Source organism: Aulonocara sp. 'chitande type north' Nkhata Bay, linkage group LG7 (genome assembly GCF_057382095.1).
Source record: "Aulonocara sp. 'chitande type north' Nkhata Bay isolate Kocher_YH1m ecotype deep benthic linkage group LG7, A_spYH_male_GT1.1, whole genome shotgun sequence".
Lineage (NCBI taxonomy): Eukaryota > Metazoa > Chordata > Actinopteri > Cichliformes > Cichlidae > Aulonocara > Aulonocara sp. 'chitande type north' Nkhata Bay.
In genome coordinates this window covers 68,316,228-68,342,742 of record NC_141350.1, presented here as the reverse complement: position 1 = coordinate 68,342,742, position 26,515 = coordinate 68,316,228, and the positions used below count along the sequence as shown (strand labels likewise).

Sequence of the window (26,515 nt, the reverse complement as noted above, 5' to 3'; positions counted from 1 at the left end):
TCTGCCATCCATAAATCAGCAGCACATATAGTTCAGTACATTGCTATAATAACCATAAGGGAACTCATTAAGCTGGGGTGATAATTCAAAGTAAAACCGAGTCATCGGGGTGTGGGGAGGCTGAGCAGAAGATTAAAGAAACAGGGACCGATGCAGGGAGGTTGAAACTGGGTTTTAATTGTTACAAAATTATATGTATGACAGTCATTAGTGGCAACATTCAAGTTTTCTATGATGCAGGTGTTACCTTAACATGTAAATGCACAGACTGTAAATAATTTTAATGTTTGCTGAAATTGTCCCAAGGATTGATCATTGATCCAAGGTCCTACCCTCACCTAGTACCATTACCCCTGTATAGTTGAACTGGGCTTCCTCTGAAGGGACTTGGCTTTAGAGCTGGGGTGGGAGTTCAGAGCAAACCCTCTGCTCCTCCACATTCAAAGGAGCCAACTGAGATGCTTCAGCATCTCCTGGACTCTAGATGACGTGTTCAAGAATGCTCTGGCAGGTGACCCTGGAGTAGGAATAGGACACGCCGGAAGAGGTCAAGCAGGCATCCGGGGGGAGGAGGCTTGGCTTTCTCTGCTTTGACCGCTGACTGTGACGCATGATAAACATCAGATAATAGATTAATAGGTGGACAAATGTTGGATTAACACAATTATGAAGGTGAATATCAGGGCTGCCACGATTAGTCGACTAGTCACGATTACATCGACTATCAGAATCGTCGACGACTGATTTAATAGTCGACGCATCGTTTGAAGCTTTGTAAGATCACAAAAGACGCAGGAATAAGTAGCAGGATTTAAGAGTGTAATAACGGACTGAAACAGAAGCTGGCAGCACTGCATGTACAAGGATGTCAGCTGCCGTTAAACCCCGAAGAAGAAGAAGCAGCGTCCCAGAATTCATAGCGCAGCTTCCAACAATGGTGGCAGCTAGTTAGTTTTAATATTACTCTTATTATTCTTTCTGGGTCACAAAATAAACGTTTAACATATTTTCAGGCGAGAATGTAGCTGTGTAAACCTCAAATATCTGCTCAGTTTATCAGGACACCACATATTTTCAAAAGCGCTCCGACATTTTCGGAGACGTCTGTTACCCACTAGCTCGATAGCGAGCCGGGGGCTAGGCTCACTAGAGCCGTGAGAACACCGGACTCCTGGCAAATCATCTTCAAACCCACCGCCGTCTTTCACTACTCAGGTTAAACATGATATATGAGTCACTTAGATAACTTTAAAATGTTATTGTTTGGCTTTTTTTCAGTATTTTATTTGTTCCTGAGTAAATCGGTTTGGCTGAGATTAAAGTTATAGTTTTTACACAGCTGAATAAACATCAAGCAGACAGCTGATCATCAGAAGTGTGAGATGCTCGAGAATATACTCCAGTGTCCTGTTATATTTTAGATAGCAAGGAGTTTATTAAACTTCACCGAAACAATCTGCAAATTTCATTAAAAATTAATAAACTATCATCTTGTCTTTATTTTTAGTTAGCACAGACCTTAAACACTTAAAGCTGTAAGCTAATGATAGTTATATAAGAGCAGATGCTGCTGGTGCAATAAGCTGTACGTTTTATGTCCAATGGATGATGATCTGATTAGTCGACTAATCGCAAAAATAATTGGTGACTAGTCGACTATCAAAATAATCGTTTGTGGCAGCCCTAGTGAAGATGCTGCAGAGGATGGAGATGTGCTGTTTGGTGCCATCCATGAAGCAGATGATTTACAGGCAGTATGAGAATAATGAAACTATCTCAGACAGTATACCAACGACCTTAAACCCCTACATGGAGTCTGTAGGTCTGGTGTCTTTCTGCTCTTATTGCTTAGAGCTGACCCTGAACTGTTAACAGTGCCCAGCCTTCAGATGAGAAAACCTTTTTATGTAGGTAACCCCCTGACACTGACCTCTGGGTAAACGTTAACATTTTAATCTGAATAAAGATTTAGCAAACACATCTATAATTGTGTTACCGGGTGAATATTGAGGAGGAACGGCCTCATGGGGGTCAATGTTGGGATTCTGTAGGGGGTGTGTGGATATCGCCAGTTGTTAAAGCAAACCAAATAAAAGTTTTGCCCTGCGTAAACATCACGTTTCTCGCCAACGGATGTGTGTCTCCCTTTCTATTTACCGGTTGTGCTGATGTATTGTGTGAGAGCACGGTGCCTGCTGTTTACTCTGCGGGAGACCAGATAATTTCTGTAGATAATGCACACTGCTGTGCAAAAAGTTTATATGCATCTGATGCTCAGATTCCTATCTGTCGGGGACGCGTGGGATCATCTCGGATGCATTGTGCAGCACAACAATGAGCCCCAACATTCATCCAGAGTGATAAAGGACTATCATCAAGCAGAGAAGAACAAGCAGTCCTGGAACAGATGGTGTGGACCCCACAAAGCCCCCGATCTCAGCATCGTGGAGTCATTCTGGGATTGCAGAAAGAGATGGGGGAAAGTTTAGATGTTACTGCCAACTCGTATGGAAAAGGGAAAACTTTCCCTCGAACAGTGAATGCGTATACATCATGTAAAAGACTAACAGGACTCTCACGTGTCATATGGACTTTTTCATGCGGTTGCTGTGACAGCCCTTGTCCAGTCTCTGGATCCAACCATGGAGGAGTTTTCAGTAGGAGAGTCTACAGTTCTCAAACCCACGCATGGTCCATTAGCTCCAGTGTGTGAGCAGCTGAATGCTGCTTGTTTCTTTGGACTGCACAGAGTCCTGAGTTCGCGCCCTGGGCTCGGACTATCAGTGCAGAGCCGGCGCCCGTGGGAGAACCTTATGCAGAAATGACCCGGACCATGTTGATGCCATCTCTCGCCTGCGCAGTGTACATCTAAAAGCAACCCAACCTCACCAGGCTTGGCTCCCTGTGTGCTCGTCTTCTCCCACAAAGTGACGTTCTGGTCAAGTTAAACTAAAATCATAAACCAGCGGTCCCCAATCTTTTTTGCGCGACACACCGGTCCTACGATATTTTCACAGACTGGCCTTTAAGGGGTCGCAGATAAATACAGCAAAATAAAACCAGTACCAGTACAAAAAAAAGAAAATGTATTCATAACACACGGGAAAAGACCCAGGGAAACTGAGGTAACGATAAAAGTGATAAAAAATAACGGTAAAAACGCTGAAAACCATAAATTTCACACCCGAACCTCAACTCTCGCGGCCTGCTACCGAACGACTCGAGGTTGGGGACCGCTGTCACAAACCATACCTGATTTTTAATTCGGCTGCTCTCCCTCCAATCTAGTCTTCTTGTTCGGCGGCTACTTTTCAACGGCTTCCTGTTCTGACCATAGATCTCAAAATTGCACCGAAGACAAAGACTGGCTTCTGAACGTGAGAGATTTTTGGCCACACCCACAAACTGTTGTCTTGCTATCAGCCAGATTTGAGCTGTTTTCCCAGTCAGTTTAGTGCTACCCCAGGAGAAGACCATAAGAACTGAGATTATTTTTAACTAATAGGTTCCTGTCATTGCAAAGATTGTACACATAACATCTATGAACAGTGATTTTCTATAAACTGTGTTTGTGGTTCTGTGTTCAGCCATTCCTCAACCCAGAGGGGGGGTCCAAGTGTGACGTCGTCCTGCTGAATCGTTGGAGTGTGAGAAACTACCAGGTCCAACGAGGTGACATCGTGTCTGTTGTGTGAGTAAATAAACCAAACGACACACGTGTGCATGAAATGGTTGTTTTGTTGAGAAATTATCGGACGGTGATGATGTAAACAAAACCCCCGGTGCGTCTTTCACTCACGTTTCACGTGTACGTTTGTTTTTGTGTGGACGAGTCTCAGAAGTCGCTCTACGGCTACACAGCTAAGCTGCTGGGTTTGTGTTGATGCAGAAACCTTTTCACAGCCTCATATTCAACACCATCACTGAGTATAAAGACGTGTTTGAACAAAATACCTGCAAGAAAAGGACAACAAAAAACCAGCGTGTCAGAATGATCTGAAAGTGACAGATAACAAATATCTGCTGGAGAAATCAAACGAAGCCACGAAAGGCTGTGATTAACAGCGGCTGCGGTATTTTAAAAAGTTTGCGAGTTCTGATGGGGAACGTGTTCCCAACATTTGTTTTGTTGTGTGTCTCTCTGTAGATGGCGGCTGCTTTGGAAAGCTTAGCGCAGCGAGAACAATAGGAGCGCTCTTTATCTGACATTTCACGGGTACAAGGAGATGAGTCACTTATAAAACTAATATAATTTTTTTATCAAAGCTGAGCCGTTGGTCTAACAGTTGGATTATAGCTGTGATAACACACTGCAGCCTCAAAGTCAGAAACACATTAAAGCAGGGATGTATGCACGTTTTCTTCCAGTGTTTTCCTTTTGTTAAACGGACACTCGGTCCGTTAAAAGGATTTCTGGAAGTGACTTTTAAGTTTTAACTAGAAACTAAGTATGTTCCTCCCGGTTTGGAGGCTAAATCACTTTTGATGATTTTGCTATACAACTTGTGATTGGAAAGTTTGGTCGGTCCATTGATCCATCCGTCTAAGATCTGGACAAAGGAAGGATTGTAAGTCTGCTAACTCGGGGAGTGGTGAGTTTTGCATTTATATGGATTTTTTGCGTATTCTGTGTGCAGGCAAACGATGGCCACCGCACTGTGGTGCATAAGATAAGATAAGATGAACTAATACCACAGTGCGGTCTATGAGTCTTTTGCCCAAGGTAGAATATTAATTAGAGCTCCTCTAAGTCTCGAAATTCTTGACTCCATGAACATTGAATAAAACAACAAGGATGCTCGTGGTTCGAGTTTGGACTCTTCGACTGAAAACTGTGACTCGGCCGGACGCCCCGGTCTCGTCTCCAGGTAAGTCAGATTCCCACATCCGCTTCGTGCGCGGCGGATTCTGCTCCGAGTGAACCAAACATAACAAACAGCGAGTGTGGTCCATCGAAAGAGCACCGACGCACACAGAGCCTTCGCTGCTCATTAGACAAATCTCGCTGGAGAATCACAAGTTTGAGTTTTTGCATCCGAGTGCAGCCGGAATGTCTCAGCCGTCCGTCCTCAGTCCCAGACGTCCGCCGCTCCATCGATGTTCCTGTGAGCGTCACACACACTGATTCAACCTGTTCAAACTGGAGAAGCTGCAGTCCCTCCAGCTGCTCCGAGACCCACAAAACTGAGATTTCACAATGAAATTGACAGATTTAACAGCCTTTTCCAGCTGTTTGATGGCGTGACGATGATTCTGTCATTTTCCCCCTAATTTTTTGTTATTTGAGGCAATCTGTGACAGGAGGCAGGAAGACGAGTCCTCCTCTGTGATTTTGCCCGGATGGCAGCTCCTCTCTGCTCAAGAGTCGGCGCTTTTGTAGGAAAAGATGTTTCTAAAAGTGTGTTCCTGTCGGTGCACGGAGCACAGCAGCTCCGAACCGTAATTTAGCCTAATCTGAGTCTGAGAGCTGCTCACTTTGAGCCCCTATATTGTAGCTGAATGCATAAAGAGGCCTCTTTCTGGAGGAGGGGAGGCAGAGCAGCATCACACAGCTGCACAGCCATATACAGATGGAAAGGGAAATGGGGACACTGGTCGTGTAAAGTTCACCTGAGTGCAGAATCTCTCTGACATTTAGACTCGATCTGCTGTTTTTGTGGCGTTATCAGCTCAGTGCACCTCAGCCCTCCTCCCGTCTCTGCCTTTTTCTCTGTTTGTCTTCCAATCTTAAATCACCACCCGTTTACGTGGCAGCCCTTTGAAGAAGAGGGGGATCTTTCCTCAAAGCAGCAGATAGCGAGTCCTCCACATGTGAAAGTGATCTGTATCGCCTCACCTCATCACTGGGGATTGTGTTCAAATCTCTCGTAAAGCCGCGTCTATCATCCTGCGAGGCCGCCTCGGATTTAAATTTCAAACGTGCGACTACGCTGCGGGCGAGGCCGACTCGGGCTTGTAATTGGCACTCGTTTTAAGGAAGATCGTTCGGGGGAATGTGCCGGTCCGTAGAGTAAAGTCTTATTTACGCTGTTTGGCACGTGCTGGAGAAGGAAAGCGATTGCGTCCCTTTCTTTCTGGAGAGCTCGGCGCTTCCGTGGCTGTTTGTTTGGTGAAGACCAAACCTGATTGATTTTACGTTCGACCATTTTCCTCTGAGCGGCCTCGGAACAGATTTGTGCAAAACATCATTTTCTCCAGGACGGGGAGGAAATGTTTCAGGCGGGTTATAAATCTGCACCACGAACGACGTATGGAGTCCCGTGCTCCTGCGCTCCTTTTGTTTTGCAGGGTTTGAAAGCTTTAATGACGGCTATCCTGGATCGTCGGGTAACGTGGTGAGATGAGCCCCAACCCAAAGTTAGTTAGATGTGAACTTTTCCACCACTTCTCCAGACTTTTGTCTCAGAGGCAAAGCGACGTTCAATCAGGTTCAGCAGCCTGGAGAAGTGCCAGGAAAGCACCGAAAATTCATCCCAGTACTGTCATCTGTGAACTGGGTGTTACACTGGTGAGAAGAGTCACTTTTACCAACTCCCAGCTCCTCCTGTTACATTTCAGAGGGGATCTACTCCACCTTTCCTTATTTTCTGTCAAACACATCCTGTTCCAAAGCTGGATGAGTGGGAGAGATGTGGTCAGAAGACCCACCCACCTGCTGGTCAGGCCTTCTGTTTATGAGGGGAAGCCAATCATAAAGACAAGTTGGTGTAAAGAGAGAGCAGCTTCGACAGCTCATGTCAAATGGAGGATAAACTGAGGGGCTGTGAGACCCTGTGTGAGGTAAATAATGATTATGAACTTTAATAAGTTACAGTTTTGTGATGTGCTGGGTTCATGTTGTAAAGGGGACAGTCGAACAGCGGCAGACTGACGTCCTTTTTGTAAAGAGTCGTCTGCGTTGCCAACTGGAGACACGCAGAGAAACGAAACCTGAAATAATTCGATTCAACTTTATTTATACAGTTGAATCGGTCAACAGTCGCCTCAAGGCGCTTTATATTGTACAGTAGATCGTACAATAACATACAGAGAAAACCCAACAATCATGTGACCCCCTATGAGCAAGCACTTTGGCGACAGTGGGAAGGAAAAACTCCCTTTTAACAGGAAGAAACCTCCAGCAGAACCAGGCTCAGGGAGGGGCGGGGCCATCTGCTGTGATTGGTTGGGGAGAGAGAAGGAAGACAGGATAAAGACATGCTGTGGAAGAGAGACAGAGGTTAATAACAGAGGTCTGTTAACACATAGTGAGTGAAGAAGAATCATGTCAAGTAACAGCTGGTCGGGTAACCGGTTTTATGACGACCTGTGTTCTGTAGTTTCCCTGAAATCACGTTGAGGTTTTATTCTTGGCTCGAGTTGGAGATCCTAATCACGAGTTCTTGGTCGAACGTTTCACTGTCGTTCTTGTTTTTCTAGCTCAGACTGGAAATAATCTAGTATTTCTAGTACTTTAACAAAACACTCAAATAATGAAGGAGAGGATGCTAAAATATATAAATGAAATGTAAGTACAGGTTATACTTGTTTAACGTTGGGCCTTTCCTAAACCTGATGTAGGTTTTTGGTGTCTGCAAGTCAGAATAAAACCCAAATATCACAAATATGAAGCAAGATACAAACTGATAAACTTGTGATTCATGCTGAACCTTAGAAACAGGGCTGTGAAGAAAGGATTTGGCCACATTCTGATTTCTTACTTTCATGTTGTTTCAGTTCATCGAACAAACTTTAAGACAAAAGATAACCAAGTAAATGCAACATGCAGAGTTCAATTTCACAATCCAGACCTGATCTCTGTCACACCTGCTGAAAAAAATAAAGTGAAGCAGGCTGAAAGATCTCAAACAGCAGCACATCACGCCGCGACCCAGTCAGTGACACCATCAGTCGGTCACAGAGACTTTTTAAGGCTCCAGAGAACCACAGTGAGAGCTGTTATCCACGCACGGAGGAAACCTGGAACGGGGCTGAGCCTTCCCACCTCCCCAACCTCTGATCAAAAAATACGAAGGTTTGGCAGCGGCCGAGTTGAAGTTGGACTGACTGAGGTCATGACAAAGAATCTCGGACGTGATATGAAGGAGTCACTGACGTTGTTAGGTTCAGGGGCAGGTCGCCTCTACATGGCTTTAACGCATCGTTCCTCCTCTTAATGTCCCATATGCCGAACTACCAGCTCGTGTGTTTCTGTCGTCGGCGCCGTCTGCCATGTTGGTTTTGATGTCCTGCGATGAGAGTGATTCTAGAGGCTACACCAGGCATGGGCGAACTACGGCCCGGGGGCCACGTGCGGCCCGTTAAACGTTTTGATCCGGCCCGCCAAACTTGAAAAAAAAATGTAATAAATTAACCTTGTTAATGTTTTATTTCCCCTGCAATTCTGATGTTTCCTCACTAGATGGCGCACTCTAGATATATTGGCTTTGTTGAGGTGAAGCGGCGTAGGCCTATTACTCCACGTTTGCACTTTACCCTGTGACCTACCGCCCCTCTATGAAGATGAGCGGACCCAAGAAAAGGAAAGTGGACAGAGAATGTCGAGTGTTCAAAAAGGAGTGGACAACTAAATATTTTTTCACTGAACACCGATCATCTGCTGTTTGCCTGATATGCCAAGAAACTGTGGCGGTTTTTAAAGAGTATAATATTAGCCGTCACTTTGCCACAAAGCACACAAATTATGCTAGCAAGCTCTCAACAAAAGAACGGGAATCTGCTGCTGAGAAGTTGGCAGCTAATTTGAAGGCTCAGCAAAGTTTTTTTCACCGTCAAACTGCCATTCAAGAATCAAGTACCAAGGCCAGTTTTATGCTTTCATTCAAAATAGCAAAGGCCAGCAAACCACTGTCAGAGGGCGAGTTTTTAAAAGAATGTATGGTAGAGACAGCAGGTATTTTGTGCCCGGAGACCAAAGACAAATTTGAGAAAATCAGTTTATCACGGCGGACAGTGACTCGCCGTGTAGAACTAATAGATGAAGATATCACCAGCATATTAAACAAAAAGGCAAAGTCATTCACTTTTTATTCTGTAGCACTGGATGAAAGCAACGATGTCAAAGACACTGCTCAGCTCCTCATTTTTATCCGAGGAATCAACGAAACCTTTGAAATAACGGAGGAGTTTTTGACAATGGAGTCTCTGAAAGGACAAACACGGGGAGAGGACTTGTTTGAACGGGTGTCTGCTGCCATCGAAAACATGAAGCTTCCCTGGAGTAAGCTTGTTAACGTCACAACAGATGGATCTCCAAATTTAACGGGAAAAAACGTTGGCCTGCTGAGGAGAATCCAGAATAAAGTGAAAGATGAAAACCCTGACCAGGATGTGATTTTCCTCCACTGCATCATCCACCAGGAATCTCTATGTAAATCGGTGTTACAGCTGAATCATGTTGTGAATCCTGTGGTGAAACTTGTCAACTTCATACGCGCACGGGGACTTCAGCACCGTCAGTTCATTGCGTTCCTGGAGGAAACTGATGCGGATCACCAGGACCTGCTTTATCACTCCCGTGTCCGCTGGTTGAGTTTGGGCGAAGTGTTTCAACGAGTGTGGGAGCTCAAAGAGGAGATTGGCGTGTTTTTGGAGTGGCAGGGGAAGACTGATGAATTTCCTGAGCTGAGCAACAAGAGCTGGATGTGTGACTTTGCGTTTGCTACGGACATATTTTCACACTTGAATGAGCTCAACGTGAAACTGCAGGGGAAGGAGCAGTTTGTGCATGACATGCACACAAACGTGAAAGCCTTCAAATCCAAGCTGGCTTTATTCTCCAGGCAGATTTTGAACAAGTCATTCACTCATTTTCCTACACTAGCCACGCTGAAAGAGGCCGGAGCAAAAGTAAAGAAATACAGTGAGTCACTGGATGCACTGCACGGAGAATTCTGCCGTCGGTTTTTGGATTTCGATAAAATTGACAAGTCACTTCAATTGGTGGCCTTTCCTCTGTCACAAGACCCCGAAACAGCTCCAGAGGAGCTTCAGCTCGAACTCATCGACCTTCAGTCCGACCCTGCCTTAAAAGAGAAATTTAGCTCTCTGAAACTAAATGACTTCTATGCTTCACTCAATGATGCCGCGTTTCCAAATCTAAGGCGAAGAGCGCAGATGATGTTGGCTTTGTTCGGCTCTACCTTCGTGTGTGAACAGACATTCAGCGTCATGAACATCAACAAAGCCAGCCACAGATCCAAGTTAACAGACCTACACCTCAGATCAATCCTGAGAATCGCCACAACAAAACTAACTCCAGACTTTGATGCGCTGGCTAAAAAAGGAGACCAACAACACTGCTCCCATTAAAATGTGTGTCTCCGTGATACGCACGTTGTTAAAATGAACAGTGCGCGCAGATCAAATATAACGCTTCACAGACTGACTTGCTGCAACTGTTTCGAACTTGCACTGGTCGTTGTTGACTTTTGGCACCGGGGAAACAAATTGAATAAAAGGAACAGGACAAGTACATCTGCATCTCCTACCGTTTTTGGGAAAAAAAAAAAAAAAAAAAAAAAGTTAGGAGGAGAGTGATGTGAATATCCTGAAGGATAACAGAACTTTCAGTGCTTTAAAATAAAATGTTCATTTATTTGATTTTCAGTGTTTAAAGGCTCATTTCGAAGTCAGAGATTTTATTGTAACGCTTTTCTTCATTTAAAAAAAATGAAATTAAAGCACATGTTTTCTCCATATCCCAAGATGTGTATTTTTCCCCCAATGAGGTGATGTTTTCAAAGCATGCCATCTATCTACTCCTGTTCCGGCCCATTTGTCAAATGTTAGAACTCAATGTGGCCCACGAATCAAAAAGTTTGCCCACCCCTGGGCTACACGTATGAAATGAGAAGGGCGTGCTTTTGCATTGTGACGTGTGCCGTTTACGCGTCGGGTCTCTGCGAGTCATGGCGCGCTGAACATGGCTTCAGTCGTGTTTCTGGGGTTGCTGGTGTTGTTAGAAGAGGACGCGTGGAAACGTCTTCCCACTGTGGAGATTTGTGGCAGGTAACGCAGCACAGATTTGACGTGTCTCAGCTCCTGAGGGTATTCACGGGCTCCCCAACAGGACGTTTGAGTGTTAATTTCATTCCCTGGTTATTATCGTAATGAGATGAAATGTAAGCCTGACTGTTATAATCACGGGCTTCATTCCCACGTCTGTAATCTTCAGCACCTACGGCACACTGAGACTTTTAACCCTCTCCAGGCAGACGTTGCCGATTTGCAACAGTTAAAAACTAACAACCTGATCACCCCACATACGAGTTTTTTTACTCAGAAGCACCACTGCAGGACTCGGTCGTGCATAGCAACAAAAAGTTTAATTTGAGCCTGAGAGGGTTGAGGTGTGAAACTAAAATCTTCCCCCTTCTGCAGCTCTTTGAGCATCGTTTCATCCTTCAACAGTAATTTCAATAAGCATTGTCGTTTCAGCGCAAAGACTCTTTCTTGTTATCTCTCTATACCTACATGCCTCTTTCTCCAACGTCTCCAGAGATCAGGACACGTGTCAAAGTCTCAGTTAGTCGTTTCTTAAAATTATTATTTTCTGAGGCGTAGACTGTTGAGGTGAGGAAGCAAAAAAAGCCTGTGGGGTTTCTATAAGCGTCTCAAATACAGATGCAAACGACAGGAGAGAAGAAACCCGGTGAAAACAGCGAGGCGGAAATAACGAAGGGAGTCAAAGAAATGAGCGCCGTGCTCGTGTGCTGAAGGAGTTCAAACTGAAGGAGCTGGAATAACAGTTATTGCAACAAATTGCGTTTTTGCTGCACGCTGTTTAAAAAGAGGTGAAGCATTGCTCATGATGCCACAGCAGCTGGTTTCCTTCGTCTAAACGAGGTGACTCCCAGCAGAACAGGTCACTCTGCAACACCACTGCAGTGATATTCATTCATACTCAAAGAAAATTACGAGGGGTTTGCTAAACGTAGTATTGTAACCGAGGTGTTCACTGAGCAGCACACTAATGCGTTTCAAACTCTGGATGGGTGGGCGTGCACAGCCCAGTTTATTTAAAGGTCGACACTTAGGATGAATTTTGAGACATAAAATGACAAAAAGCTGTTTTGGGTCTTGGAGTCCAATTAAACTTTCCACATATTTCAAACAAGATTCCCCAGATTGTGTCAGATGTCTTTGTTTTTCAGTATAAATCATTTTCTTCCAGTGCAAGCTCGTCTTATCCAGTCGCGTTGGTCTGTGAGATTTCCCACCAAAACAACGCTATCAGCTTATTGGATCTCACATCTATAAGAGCTGCAGTACTTCCTCATTAACTTAAAAACCTATCAGCTGAATTCAGCCATAAATAAAGTCAGTGTCTTTTACTGTAACACATATTATGAGGATCTGCCTCCTAATAATTGGAAAAACTGACTCCTGCTCTCAGATTCACTTGAAGTTTCATATCCCTGCACTAAGATGAGTATCTGTGGAGTAATAATTCTCCAGTCGTCTTGGAGAGGTGCTCAGCAGACGTGTGACGTGCTTTTAAAAACCATTTCACCTTTCAGGTAGATGTCTACTCTTTTTCATGCTCTCAGCCTTAAATGACTGTTATTACTCTTCATCAGTGTCACACATGTAACCAGTAGGTGGCCGCCTCTAAATACCAGTAGGTTCTTATAACCGTATTAAATGCAGGTCACTGTGCCCCATTGAATAGAAATAATGGGTTGAGTGTTTCCAAGTGAAAACAGCAGGAAAATGAGACATTAGGAGGCTGATGGGCAGCAGACGCATGTCCTCCTGCAGGCTGCTAATGGTAACGTAACATTAGAGACCGATAACAGGGAAGAAGTTTAATGTTGTATTTCAATGGTTGTTTGGTTCGTTTCATTCCAATCTTGCACCACAAGAAACTTTCAATAATAATTAACCAACAGTCTTAATTTAATTACTGCTCATGTTTTGTTTGTGAGGTGTCAAAGATTTATCGTGTTGAGGAAAACATTGTAGATTTTTATAAAAATATAGACGCGGTAAGCATGCACGGTAGCACTGACACACAAAGCGCAACCTTTACAGCACACCAACACAACCGGCCAACAACAGCGACGACCAGTAACGCTGCCAAACACCAACCAGCGGCAACGACAGGCCAAAGACGAGAAGGAGAAGAAGGAGCAAGCGCCGTCGGCTGCAGGCGTCCTCCAGCAACAGCTTCGCTTCATGCCAAGTGGCTTTATTGTCATTCCAACTGTGTGCAGTGGTACAGCACAGGACTACATAAAGTGCAAAAACTGCAAAAATAGGAATGTGCAAAAAGTAGCTTCATGCCTCTCCAGCTGTGACAGAGTCTTGTCATCATGGTGGTGACCAGCAACTTTGACAAACTGGTGATAATTGATGTCCTGGGAATAACAAAGTTCAAAGATCATCAGTAGGGTTGATGTACGCCTGTTTCCACACTGTCGCACACTTTAAATGTGATTGTTTACATAACAAAGACTCGATTAGTAATCGCAGATTACTGGTTAGAAGCTCGAGGAGGCGGTGCTTACTGTGGATATAAGGCTTTTTTTTAACCCGGCGTTGGCTGAGACGAGCGACCTGATCAAAAACAGGAAGAGGAAACAATGTTGGATTTCTGCTGTAAGGCTCAGAAACCATAAAAATAACACGATTTCACTCGTAGGATGAACCTGAAAGAACGTTTGATTTTTCTATAACAAAATGATGTTTTCCTACTTTTGCGCCTGAAACTCAGTTTAATGGAAACCAAGTTAATTGGACTTTACTTCCCCGCGGCAGTCACTACACCTTCACGGTACGATCGCACAGCTTCACACGGTTTAATCTGCTGTCATGCGTCAGACAGCAGCTGCCTCAACACATTTCAATTTCATAAAAGAGAGGGCGAGCGAGGAAATGAGCGGAACGGCTGCGGTGTCTGTGTTCACCCGCTACGTTTATATATTTATTTCTCATCCGATTCCTGTTCAGCAGAGCAGGAAATGAAGTATTCACATCTTCTTAGAGCTCAGATTTATGGCCTTGCTGATTGCTAATTGGCTAGTGAATAATCACGTGTAGTACAGTGAAGACCAGAGAGCGGAGGGACCTCGTCGCTGTGGTTTACTGCTGAAGAGTGTTTGTGACGTTCCTCCTCACCTGTCTCAGGTGGTCATTAAAGGTGTCTTGCTGTGACACCTGGATGAAGTTCATCAAATTAGATAGAAACGTTTTAGATCTGCTTTTAGAACAAGAGTGCATGGTTTCATTGTTTCCAGTCTTCATCTCCAGACGTGAAGCTTTATTAGCTCAGCTCGGCATAATAAATGGATGAATTTGAAGATTGTGTTCAGAACTTACCCACCAATCATCTGATTTGATCATTAAGTGTCATCAAGCGTTCAGTAATGGCTGCCGTCCGCGAACGAGAAACTCTTCACAGCTAATTATGTGTTCTTGTCTTTGTTGAAGGTAAATAATCATTTAGAGCAGCGGTCCCCAGCCCCCGGGCCTCGGACCGGTACCGGTCGGTGAGTCGTGTGGTACCGGGCCGCGAGAGTTGAGGCTCAGGTGTGAAATGTATAGTTTTCAGGGTTTTTATTGGTTTTCAGCGTTATTTTGTTATCGTTTTTATCGTTTACTCGGTTTTCCTGGGTCTTTTCATGTGTGTTATGAATAAATATTTTTTCAGTACTGGTACTAGTTTGATTTTGTTGTATTTATCCGCGACACCTTAAAGGCCGGTCCGTGAAAATATTGTCGGGCATAAACCGGTCCGTGGCGCAAAAAAGGTTGGGGACCGCTGATTTGGATCAAACAGCATGTAAGCACGCCGAGTGAAATGCTGACACACGTTTATGCTAACGCAACGAGCCAGAGTCCGCTCTTTGTCCTGCTGCCAAAGTATAATTCCAGCACAGTTGGTGGAGAATAGCAGGAGACCCAAATCTGAGAGACGGCACATGAGTCCATGCTGGGCTCTGAAGCTGATTTCCATTAAACTGGTGTTACAGGCGGGCTAATTAAACGGGCCCACAGAGGTTTCAGTCTTAAAGAAGCAAAAACACTTCTCAGCTTCTCAGCAGTGAATGAGACATTCAGCTCAGTTTACCTGCTGGGAGCACACCTGATCTATATAATACATGCAGTATGTGTTCTGTACACATGTACTGTTTACCTTCAGATCCCCCCCACTGTCACTCAGCACCTGATCCCACAGGGCTACGTATTCAGCCACCAGCTGCACACCAACCCACCCAACCACCGTCATCATCATGTATACCGATGATGCCACCGTGGTTGGGCTCATCTCTGATGGAGGTGAGACAGCGTAGAGGGCGGAGGCAGACGACCTGTCCCGCTCAGAGACCGTCCTTAAAACCAAAGAAGTCGTAGTGGACAGACACAGGTCCACTGTCCTGTCGTTATGGATGGAGAACAGGTGGAATCCGTCTCCACCTTCAGGTTCAGGTTCCTTTGCAGAATCAAAAGTTAATCCCAGTTGTTGCTCTGACAGATGGATTGTCACTGACTTTGGTTAACCTCAAGATTGTGGCTTTTAGTGAGTCCTGTTTCCTGTAACACCAGTACGAGAGTCCGCTTCACCCCGTCCCAGCGATTAGCCTGTGGCAGGTGCTAACTGTCATCTTCCCACAGCCTCCCTGAAGCCTGTTCATAGGCAACCTAACAACACCGCTGAACACACTAATCACAGCTCTCGCCTACATTATAACACTCCTCACCTACTGGATCGTTTTTAAACTCTAAGTACTCTCATGTGCTGCTAATGCATTGTTAACTTCAGAGTCCAGAGCAAACAATGACGGCTTCCTGTTGAGGACCTGACTTGAAGTGAATCATTAAATTTATGTTTGCTTTTCATCGACTCTCGTTCTGAAGTACTCACGCGCTTTCTTTGAGCCACAGCTGGATTAAACCCCACCCCTGCTGGCCTGCCTGGTTGCTGTCCAGCGATTGGTCACCACGCTGTCTCCTTGTGAGAACCCTGATTGGACATCCTACAGCCGGTACTTCAGTTACCGATCAAATCAAAGAGTGTAATCAGACCTCTGTATGATTACAGGTGTAACTGTGACCGATTATCAAGATGAGTAAAGTCGCACACCTGTTGCTGTCGAACTACTTCGACCAAAACCGCCGTTTGCTCCTCCTCAGTGATGTAGTTGCCGTGGGATGAGACTACAAATGGAGAGCGCTACATACAAGACAACATAATATCTGCTCCTGCCCTAATGTTCTGCCTGCACATGCTTATCCACGCCTGATATTGATGCAATTAAAAGATAAAACACTCGGAGGCAAACCCATTTATTTCTCTTTCTGTCTGTGTCCTTTCTTCTCTGCATGCTGGCTAATACGGGAGACGTCGTCAGCGTCCAACCACACGGCGCCTTCTTTGTTTTCCTCCCAGTATCTCGTACTGGCATCAAAGCAGCACACGGCTCTCCTCTAATGTTTCCTTGTCTGCCCGTTTAGTGGCGGCGGATGCCTCCCTCCCAGCACCCGTTAGTCAGTTGACATATTGAGGGCACGATGAAGGCTGTACGTTAACGCTGCAGGGAGCGACACACTTAAAGGAAGCAGGTGGGAAAAGAAAGGGAAAAAGTTCTTTCTATCAGGATGTCGTTTCAACTTTTTGGCATAAATACACGATAAAAATCCCACATTGGAAATGTGGATGTCGCCACAGAGTGACTAACCCAGCCCAGTATGACCTCAGAGCGCTTTATTAATGTCAGGCCGGCAGAGTTGAGCTCAGCTGTAACTCGGCACTTTAAGGCGTTTCTGTTTGCTGGCTCCGTTTAGTCATGTGCTCAGTGTGTGCTTTGCTACCAGTTAAAGTGCTACACCTGAGAAACCCTCCTTCTCAAAGGTTTTCAAGGCGATTAGGATAAAATAGAATAGGATAGAATAGAATAGGATAAAATAGAATAGAATAGAATAATCCTTTAATTGTCCCACAACGGGTAATTTGGTTGTATCAGCAGCAAAAAAACACACATATACAAAAAGAACAGGACATAGAACAGAAAACAAAAAAACACAATTGTTACATATTTGCATCATGACAACAGTTACCAGAGCAGAGTTGTTCAAACTAGCGTACAGATAGTGTGCAGACAGAGCAGGACACTGAAAGATGTTTAAATAGTTAAGAATAGGGCTGCTCGATTATGGCAAAAATGATAATCACGATTATTTTCACTGATATTGAGATCTCGATTATTTGATGATATTTATTTAACAATAACAATGTGTTGAATAATGACTTTAAAGATTGTCATAAAATAATATAAAACAGTGCAAATACTGATAACAGTGCAAATGTTTGCAATATAAGAAATAAATGAAAAATGTAAACATCTGTGTTTAGTGAGCTTTGCAGTGTTGCTCTGTGGTGCAGCTACGACACCGTAGCAAAGTTTACACACTGTGTCTACTTGATCCACGTCTGACTGAACCCATAATGTTTCCACACCACTGAAGTTTTTTACCTCTTTTCAACCAACAGCAGTCACTCTCCTCTCCAAATAACTTCTGCTCAGCTTTCCGAGCTTCCCTCGGGTCCTCTTAATCAGCGGTCCCCAACCCCCGGGCCTCGGACCGGTACCGGTGCGTGAGTCGTTTGGTACCGGGCCGCGAGAGTTGAGGCTCAGCTGTGAAATGTTTGGTTTTCAGGGTTTTTATTGGTTTTCAGGGTTATTTTGTTATCGTTTTGATCGTTTACTCGGTTTTCCTGGGTCTTTTCACGTGTGTTATCAATAAATCTTCTTTTTTTCGGTACCAGTACTGGTTTTATTTTGTTGTATTTATCCGCGACACATTAAAGGCCGGTCCGTGAAAATATTGTCGGGCATAAACCGGTCCGTGGCGCAAAAAAGGTTGGAGACCGCTGGTGTAAATTGTTGTGACACGTGTTCGAAACACAGAGAGGTGCGCTCGATTTGCCACACAGAGCAGCGCGAGAGTACAGCACGAGGGAGGGGCTAATAATCGCCTCAGTCATTTTTAATGATCGTTGAAAGCCCAGATCGTAATCGAGATTAAAATTCGATTAATCGAGCAGCCCTAGTTAAGAATATTTAGAATAAGTAGAAAAGTGCAGATTGTGTGATTGTACCTGTGCATTAAAAAGTAGACATGTAACTTCCAATAAGTTAGTTTATATATAAGCTGAGAAAAGTAATGTGCAGTTACAACAGTAGAAGTTATTACAGCGCACATGTAAACATCTGTGTTTGTTGGGAGCAGTTCTGATTGTACAGTCTGACAGCTGCAGGGAGGAAGGACCTGCAGAAACGCTCCTTCATGCATCGAGGATGCAGCAGTCTGTCACTGAAGCAGCTCTGCAGCAACATCTACATGCATGGGCTGGGAGACTCTGTCCATCAGAGATGTTATTTTGGCCAGAGTCCTTCTGTCTCCACCACCTGCACTGGGTCCAGGGTGCATCCCAGAACAGAGCTGGCCTTCCTGATGAGTTTATCCAACCTCTTCCTCTCAGCTGCCGATAAACTGCTGCTCCAACATACCACACTGAAAAAAATGACAGATGCCACCAGAGTCATAGAAGGTCTTTAAAAGCGCTCCCTGGACTCCAAATGACCTCAGCCGCCTCAGCAGGTGGAGTCTGCTCTGACCCTTCCTGTACAGAGCATCAGTGTTGTGGCTCCAGTCCAGTTTATTACTCAGGTGAACACCCAGGTACCTATGAGAGTCCACTATCTCCATGTCCACTCCCTGGATGTTCACCGGTGTCAGTGTGGAGGCTCTGCACACTGACACTGGTGAACATCCAGGGAGTGGATGTTGCACCTTTGCACTGTTTAGGCCAGATGCAAAGAAGACGCCACACACGCGACGGTTTAAGCTGAACATGTGGCGATGAGCTGGAAGTCCCAGCTGCTCCACATCCTTTAAGCCAGCGCTGGAAACGAGCTTTGATCCAGGCTAATTCCTCTGCTGCCAGGAGGCGTTCCCCCGCCCCCCCGAGCTCCCAGCAGGCTTTGTGTCGCCAGCGTTTTAACACAGTTCCGTTAATTGGTCCTGTGGTGGTGCTGCATTAAAACCAGAGCAGAGAATCAAACAAAGTGTGAACGCGCTGCACAGGAGTCCTGCTTTAAACCTGGTTTCACTCTGTCATCAGGTGCAGCCACACGTCATGAAGAATTAGTGGAGGAATTTCCTTTTATATGCGTGAGTTATAGAACCAAGAAGTGGAATTTTGAGTGTAGTTTTACTGTTGAATCAATACATCGTTTTATAGAGCCGAGACATTTACTGCAGTGCGATATGCAGCGTAGCAGCGCCCCATTAAATCACAGCTCCCAGCAGTTCATCTCAAGGTAATGATGACAAATTAAAATGACATAAAATAAAGTAAATTTAAGATCATATTTTTAATGCTGGCTTTTAGCTCTGGCATACAGACGTGCTGATGGCGTCCGTGCACTCGGAGGATTACCTCCAGCTTAATGTTCTTCGGTTTAAGTCGGAATTAAAAGTGGAAGCATAAACATGGATGTGGATTTATGGATTTGTGACTTTGCTCGACTGTTTTTTTCCCACAAAAGCTGTTTAAGATTCTTCTTCTTTGATTTTGGGGTAAGACTTGATGACAGACGAGTGAAGTTGATGACAGACGAGTGAAGTTTAGATATTTGCTGAGTGGGCGTCCATCTCAATATTTCCTCCAGTGTCCGAACAAAATAAAACATTTAAACAAGTTAAAAACGGGTTTTTCCTTTTCCACGGATGCAAAGAAGACATTTGAAGCAAAAAGTAGAAAATGCAAGAATATTGTTGTTTGTTGGCGTCTAGAAGTTTGTTGTACACGTACAATGACAATAAGAGGCTATTTTATTCTGTTGTGCCGATCACAGTGTGTCGGTGCTTGTTTTTGTCACGTTACTGCAGCAGGGAGTCGGGTTCAGAGACCCAGGATGGGCTGGCGTCCCCCTTCCTGCTCACTGGGAGCTGCTCTAACACTCAGTTTAGCTTCACCTGTTTTTCTGCAGTGAAATCTTTGATAAATGGCCGGCGCTGAGCGGTCACGTGGTCAGTTTGTATTTTTGGATGTGTGTGGTGGCTCAGCCCAGAATCTCAGACCGAAATGGACGATTCAACCTTCAAGGCCTTTTTTAGACGGCCGCGATGAAGCTTTTCTCTCTGCGTCCGTCACCATTGTGTACTTTGTATTTTATGCTTTGGTGGTTGAATTCGATCCAGCCATCAATAATAATAAATTCCATTCAGGTTTATTTATTCATATAGTGCCAGTTTACAACAACGGTCACCTCATTGCACTTTATGTTGTGACGTAAAGAGCGTCTGATTATAGAGAGAAACCCGAACATCCTGCTATGAAGGAAAACCTCGCTTTTAACAGGAAGTGACCTCCGGCAGAATCATCTGCATCCGATGGAGCCTCTGTTCAGTTTCTCTCAGAACATTTTAATATCTTACTTTTTATTTTACTTTAAGACCAAAGACTAAAACTGGAGCGATGAATGATGTGTGGATGTCTTTCTTCGTGGTTCCTAAAACTACACTAAACTCTGTTTATTTTATGTAAAATTCAAATTTTAAAGTCTCTGAATTTATCATTTTTCCCCTCAGTTCTTTATCCTAGATACGTTCACCACTTTAATCACAGAAAACATCCAAGTCAGCGATGGAAGTGCTCCATGATTTTCTCAGATATCACTCGGTGTATGTCACAGTCAAAAGAGAACTGATTGACCTGAGGCGCCCACCTGAGCGCGGCGGCAGGTGGTGGGCGGGGTGTGAGGGGTCACCTGTGATGGGCCTGGGCTTTTACCAATGAGAAAAATATTCTTCCAGATGCTGTATTAAATTTTATGTTTTGAAGAGTAAAGAATGAGATGTGTTTTCATCTGATTAATGAAACTTGATGCATTTGATTTGCTATGTGGGGGCTAAAACAAGTAACCGAAGCAAAGTGTTAAACTTTGGTGTTTCCTGGTGAGAGGCTGCGCGTCCATCAACAATGCAAATGGAAATCAATGCCTCAGGAACAGGAAATCGTTGGCGTCCAAATGAAAGAAGGTGGAAATGCCAGTCACACCCCAGGAGGCTGATGGATGGAAAGAAGAGGCCTCCTGGACGCCCTCAAGGCCTGGACGGGAATACAGAGAGTGCGGTAACCGTGTCCAAGGAAGATCCTGCATCTCCGCAGTTTGATTTAAACAGACAGGATGCAAAGATTAAAAACCAACGTTAATGAATATGGAAATGGAAAGAACTAAAATTAGGCCAAACTAAAGGAGCAGTAATGTTACAGTTCTTAAATGAAACTTCTGCAAAGAGAAAGAAATGAAGTCGTGATTTTTGAAAAGAAGTAATTCTGCTCCGTTTAACAAGCCATCCAGTAACGTCTAGTTTCATTTTTCTAAAGGGAGAGAGTCAGAAACGTCCACAGGCTCCAAAACTGAGCAAGTCGCACTAAAATAATCCAGCTGGATAAATGGCACCAAGGCCAGAGGCAAGAGGTATAAATGTACTTTTAAAAGGACCGTTCACCCCAAAACAAGATGATTGCAGGCTGTCTGTGTAAAACCGGTGAACCTGAGACTGATTGAGCTTGAACAGTCAGTTCACAGCATGAATGAATGGCTGTTCATCCACGTGCTGGACAGTCAAACGCACAGTGACAGCGCCATTAAACAGTGAGTGTTTCCCAATCGACGTGGCGGAGCGTCCGTCCCTCATCCATCTGCTACTGTCACAGCGTGTGAATCACCTAAAGCAGCGGCCTCCAACCTTTTTTGCGCCACGGACCGGTTTATGCCCGACAAAGTTTTTCACGGACCGGCCTTTAAGGTGTCGCGGATAAATACAACAAAATATAACACACGTGAAAAGATCCAGGAAAACTGAGTTAACGATAAAAACGATAACAAAATAACGCTGAAAACCGATCAAAACCCTGAAAACCAAACATTTCACACCTGAGCCTCAACTCTCGTGGCCCGGTACCAAACGATGGACCGGTACCGGTCCGAGGCCCGGGGGTTGGGGACCGCTGACCTAAAGTCGTTTTAATCGAGGTCTGCGTTGCCTCTGCTCTGGCCGCAGGAGACGGATGACTGAAGTCAAGGGAAGGGAGGAAGAGGAGACTGATAGAGCAGCATCCGTCCGTTGCCTTGGTAACTTGGTGAAACTCTACAGACGGGAGTAGGAAGCAGCCAGGTTGATGTGACTGACAGATCTGGTACAGAGCGCACAGAACGAGCGGAAGTGGGCGATCGTGACTCAAGAGTTAGGTGTTCGTCTTGTAATCGGAAGGTTGCCGGTTCGAGCCCCGGCTCGGACAGTCTCGGTCGTTGTGTCCTTTGACAAGACACTTCACCTACCGCCTACTGGTGTTGGCCAGAGGGGCTGATGGCGCGATATGGCAGCCTCGCCTCTGTCAGTCTGCCCCAGGGCAGCTGTGGCTACAACTGTAGCTGCCTCCACCAGTGTGTGAATGTGAGAGTGAATGAATAGTGGAATTGTAAAGCACTTTGAGGGGTCCCGAAAAGCGCTATATAAATCCAATCCATTATTATTATTATTATTATAAGTGGCAGCGAGAAGAAAGAAGCTCCGAGACGCCGACGAGGCGAGCGCTCATCTGCTTCACGTGGGTTCCTCCTCTCTGCGCGCCCTCGCCTCATGCGCCACGAGAAGACGATTTGATGCTCGAGTTTCCAGACTGTGGGTCATCCCAGTCAGAGGCTGCGTGAAACTTTCACAGCATCGGTGGAATATAAATGCGTCGCCAGCTGAGGCCCGCATGTCACTTTTTATTGAGAGATTAGCGGGATAATTCCTCACACGATACTCGGGGTCCTTGTGTTACCACAGAGCTGGCCTTGGTGCGCCTTTGTCATTCGTCACGTTTAAAGCAGGGCTGTCGAGGAGAGCTGGATGTTGTTGCGGGAGGGGGTCGAGGGGGGAAGCAGCCTCGGGCTACGGGTCATATTTCATCGTTTAAGCGGAGCATCGCCTCCAAACTCCCCGCTGCCTGGCTCAGATGAAAGATAGCAGCGTGAGGCTTCACGCCAAAGCTTTGAGGCCTGTTCGTCACATCAGTGACTCGGGCTCTCTGAGGACTCGGGGAGGACCACACCTCGGGCAACAAAGCCTAGCAGCGAGGCGGGGAGAGGGGGAATTTGTAATGTCACTGGTAGACGCTGTGAGGTCTCAAACATTCATCTTTACTGACAGCGAGTGTCGGCAGGAGCAGAATCTGGGTTCCTGCTCATGTGAGATCAGGACAAAAAGAAAAACTGCAGGGAACCTCTGCTCTGTGACATTTGAGTCAGATAACTTGATGCGTACAGCACGTCCGGACTGCAGCAAGAACGATTTGGGATGATTGATGAATTATAGTTTCTAAGGTGTTTGCAAATCTCCTTTTTTCACTTCTCTTATCTCCTCGAAACTGACGAGGAAGCAGGAAGAGGTCCTCTGCATCTCAGCCTGCCTGGGGCATTTTTCATCGTGTGGCTTAATCTTGTGTCGCACGGTGAATCATCTCCTTAGGAATCAATGATCTGTCAACAACGCTACAGCATATCTGGAGATTTGACAGTTACCGTCATGTGAAAAAGGCATTTCTGATACGACTCTGCAATAAACACCAAGTCAGCCCTCACTGCTTCCATAGGACTTAAGAGAAAAATTACCAGCCATCAAGGCTGGACTGGGACAAAAAATCGGCCCGGGCATTTTGACTAGAGACCGGCCCACCGGGATAAAGATTGGAAATGTGACGTCATTCAGGGGTAAAACCGCAAAGGATTCTGGGAATTTGTGGCAAGAGGTACTAGCGCACGCAGGCTTTCAATTGAAATCAGTTACACAGCGATAAAAAGAAACCCAAAAAATGGCAAGAAGCTGTTGTATTATTAACTGCAATAGCCGGTCGCATGACAGCCACGGGAAGCCGACGGGTAAAGAGATCGTTTTTTTTTTTTTCCGTCGTTGAAGAGAAATTTTTTAAGCCATGTTTCCGAAGTAAGAGCCGACGGATGGTCTGGATATACCAAATATAACGTCTCAGAACACTCCAGCTCACAGGGTAGTCTGCTCCAAGCATTCCCACAAAGGTCAGAGTTTTGTAGTAGTTAATACGTCATTTTTCTTAACATAATTGGTGATATAGGTTACAAGCAAGTCTGGCGCTGAACAGAAATTGTCGCGCTATGCTCCTTTGTTTATTGTGCATAAATAGTGAATTGTCCTGACACAATATTGCGTTTCGCTTCTGTTATTATGGTACATTGACAAAAACATATACTTTTATTCACAGAATAAAACAGTTGTTTTGTATCACTAATTGCCCAGTACGATTACAGCATCCAATATTATTGTCACTGCTACATTTCTGTGATGCTACCAGAAATTATTTCTACTACTAATTAATTACCGTTGAGCTCAAAGGTTATATTAATAAACGGTTAATGAATGTGTATTTATGACGACGATTTGTGAGACTGGTAAACTTATGATACGTACGATGGTCTTTCGTTCTACACGGTGCATTTCATGGTCCCTGTACCCATCCGTCGGTAAACTGTACCTGGGCTTGTTGCAGTGACCTGAAGTTACTAAACTTCATGAGTGTGTGCACTCACTCCAAGAACCGTATAATTATAAATATGAGCGTGGTGAAAGTTGGGCAGCACGCTGACGTCTTTTGTCCACTCTGTGTGCTCGTAAGGGTCTGACCCTTTCACTCTGATTTTTCCTCGTATCTTTTCTTTGTCTTTTCGTCGAGTCTGTCTTTGTACGGACCGGCATTGTTCTCCTTTTGTTTTGTACATTCCTTTTTTGTGCGGCAAAGAAAAAACAAGAAGGTATTGGAACCGGAGAATGAACGTTTTGCGGTGCTGCAAATTCTTGCATTTGATGCGGTACTTGGATTGTTTTGCCACGAGTTCCCGGCATGCAAAGCGCGAAAATCACGTGATTGCTAAACAAGGGAGAGGGTGCATCCGGCCTCCTCGGCTGTAATTGGTCCAGCTCAGAGTCGATCATGACCAATTGGCCAATCCAACACCTTTCGTTATATATACCCTTCCTAAAAAAAAAAAAAAAAAAAAATCCATCGGCCCATGAAAACAAAAAATCGCCAGCGGCCCACCGGGCAAATGCCCGGTATGCCCGATGGCCAGTCCAGCTATGCCAGCCATGGTCAGCACGCTGGAGGACGGATGATGATCTGAGTGGACCATGAGCTCCTCTGTAGAGTCAGTGTGAGGCCGTGTGTCCCACAGCTGAAGCTCGGATCACACCGGGTCATCAACAGGACAAAGATCCCAGCACAGCAGCAGGTCTGGAACAGAACGACTGAAGTAGAGAAGAACAGAGCTGCTGCAGAGCTCAGAGAGCTGTGCATGAACGAATGCAGCAAACCTCAATGAGCTGAAGCAACACTGTGTTTTATTATTCAGTAATTCAAAGGTTCAGTACCAGAGTGAGTAAAATCTCAGTAAAACACACACACGGGTAAATCAGTGATGTGCAGCATTCATTGACTAACAAACATGTAAACAAATAAAGATGAGCACACTCTGGACAGAAATACCAAAAGCTGAAATGATGGTTTCAGTGCAAACCGTGACTAAAGTGTGCGTCTGTGATTTAATTATCACTCAGGGAGGTGTGAATGTAAGCTGAGGTAGAAAGGTGTGAAATTAAATGCGAGTCTTTCCATAGCGAGCAGTCGTCTTTAATAAGCTTCAGAGGATAATGACAAGAAACACAATGTGAGCGGAGTGCTTCGGTGTTCAGGCGGAGCTCAAAGTCCTGCCTAGGAAGAGATGATCTGATGATGTCCCGACTATTTGTGATCCAGTCGGTCCGTTTATCATCAGCCTACTGACAAATTCAACCTCTTTTAAATATCGGCTGCTTGTTTGCTTTAAACCGAAAACGATGAACAAAATTAAGAAATAAGAATAACAGGAGAAAAGGCTTGATGATGGCCATCAGTGAAATCAAAGTCTGTATGCTGGCAGTCTGATCCAAATGAACGGAAATCGTGTCAGCTGTAGACTGTGTGCAGCACGTATACGGATGGGTGCAGCTACTTTAGATCCATGCATCAGTTTCCTTATGAGGCTGCGAGGTGAGCATCTTGGTTGCCATGGTGTTGGTTCTCTTTGGATCCACATCTGGATGAGAGGATGCAGCTGGTTGGATCCATCGACGTGCGGGTGCATCCCACAGGTGCTCATCAGTGTCTGTCAGGTGACGGCATTCACAAAGAGTTTATTTGTATTATCTGTTCATTGTTGGTTGTTTGGCTCTGCTCACTCCAAACCATCAGTTTGAACACAGAGGCTGTCCCTAAAAGCCTCTCGCTGCAGTCTCGTTTTGCTCTATAGTGCCGTCTCCATCCAGGGATGCTACCTGCTGCTGTTGCTATGGTTACATTTCTGTCAAACTCATTTTCTTCCCTCCCGCCATCAGATCTCAGTGAGTTACTTCAGCGTACGATCGGGGCCTGCAGCTTCGCCCT

The 26,515-nt window shown here is 45.0% G+C and overlaps 2 protein-coding genes across 3 annotated transcripts in view; both read left to right on the top strand.

The window, feature by feature from the left end:
• Positions 1-26,515, top strand: part of immp2l (inner mitochondrial membrane peptidase subunit 2) — a 198,923-nt gene that overhangs the window by 34,278 nt on the left and 138,130 nt on the right. For both annotated transcript variants that reach the window (XM_086302181.1, XM_086302183.1), the window contains exon 3: positions 3,588-3,691. In XM_086302181.1, the coding sequence (XP_086158307.1) occupies positions 3,588-3,691 (104 nt within the window). The remainder of the gene's footprint in view (positions 1-3,587; positions 3,692-26,515) is intronic.
• Positions 8,630-10,436, top strand: LOC147326825 (general transcription factor II-I repeat domain-containing protein 2-like). The gene has a single exon (XM_086302693.1). It carries the CDS (start codon positions 8,812-8,814, stop codon positions 10,309-10,311), a length of 1,500 nt encoding a protein of 499 aa, XP_086158819.1. The 5' UTR covers positions 8,630-8,811; the 3' UTR covers positions 10,312-10,436.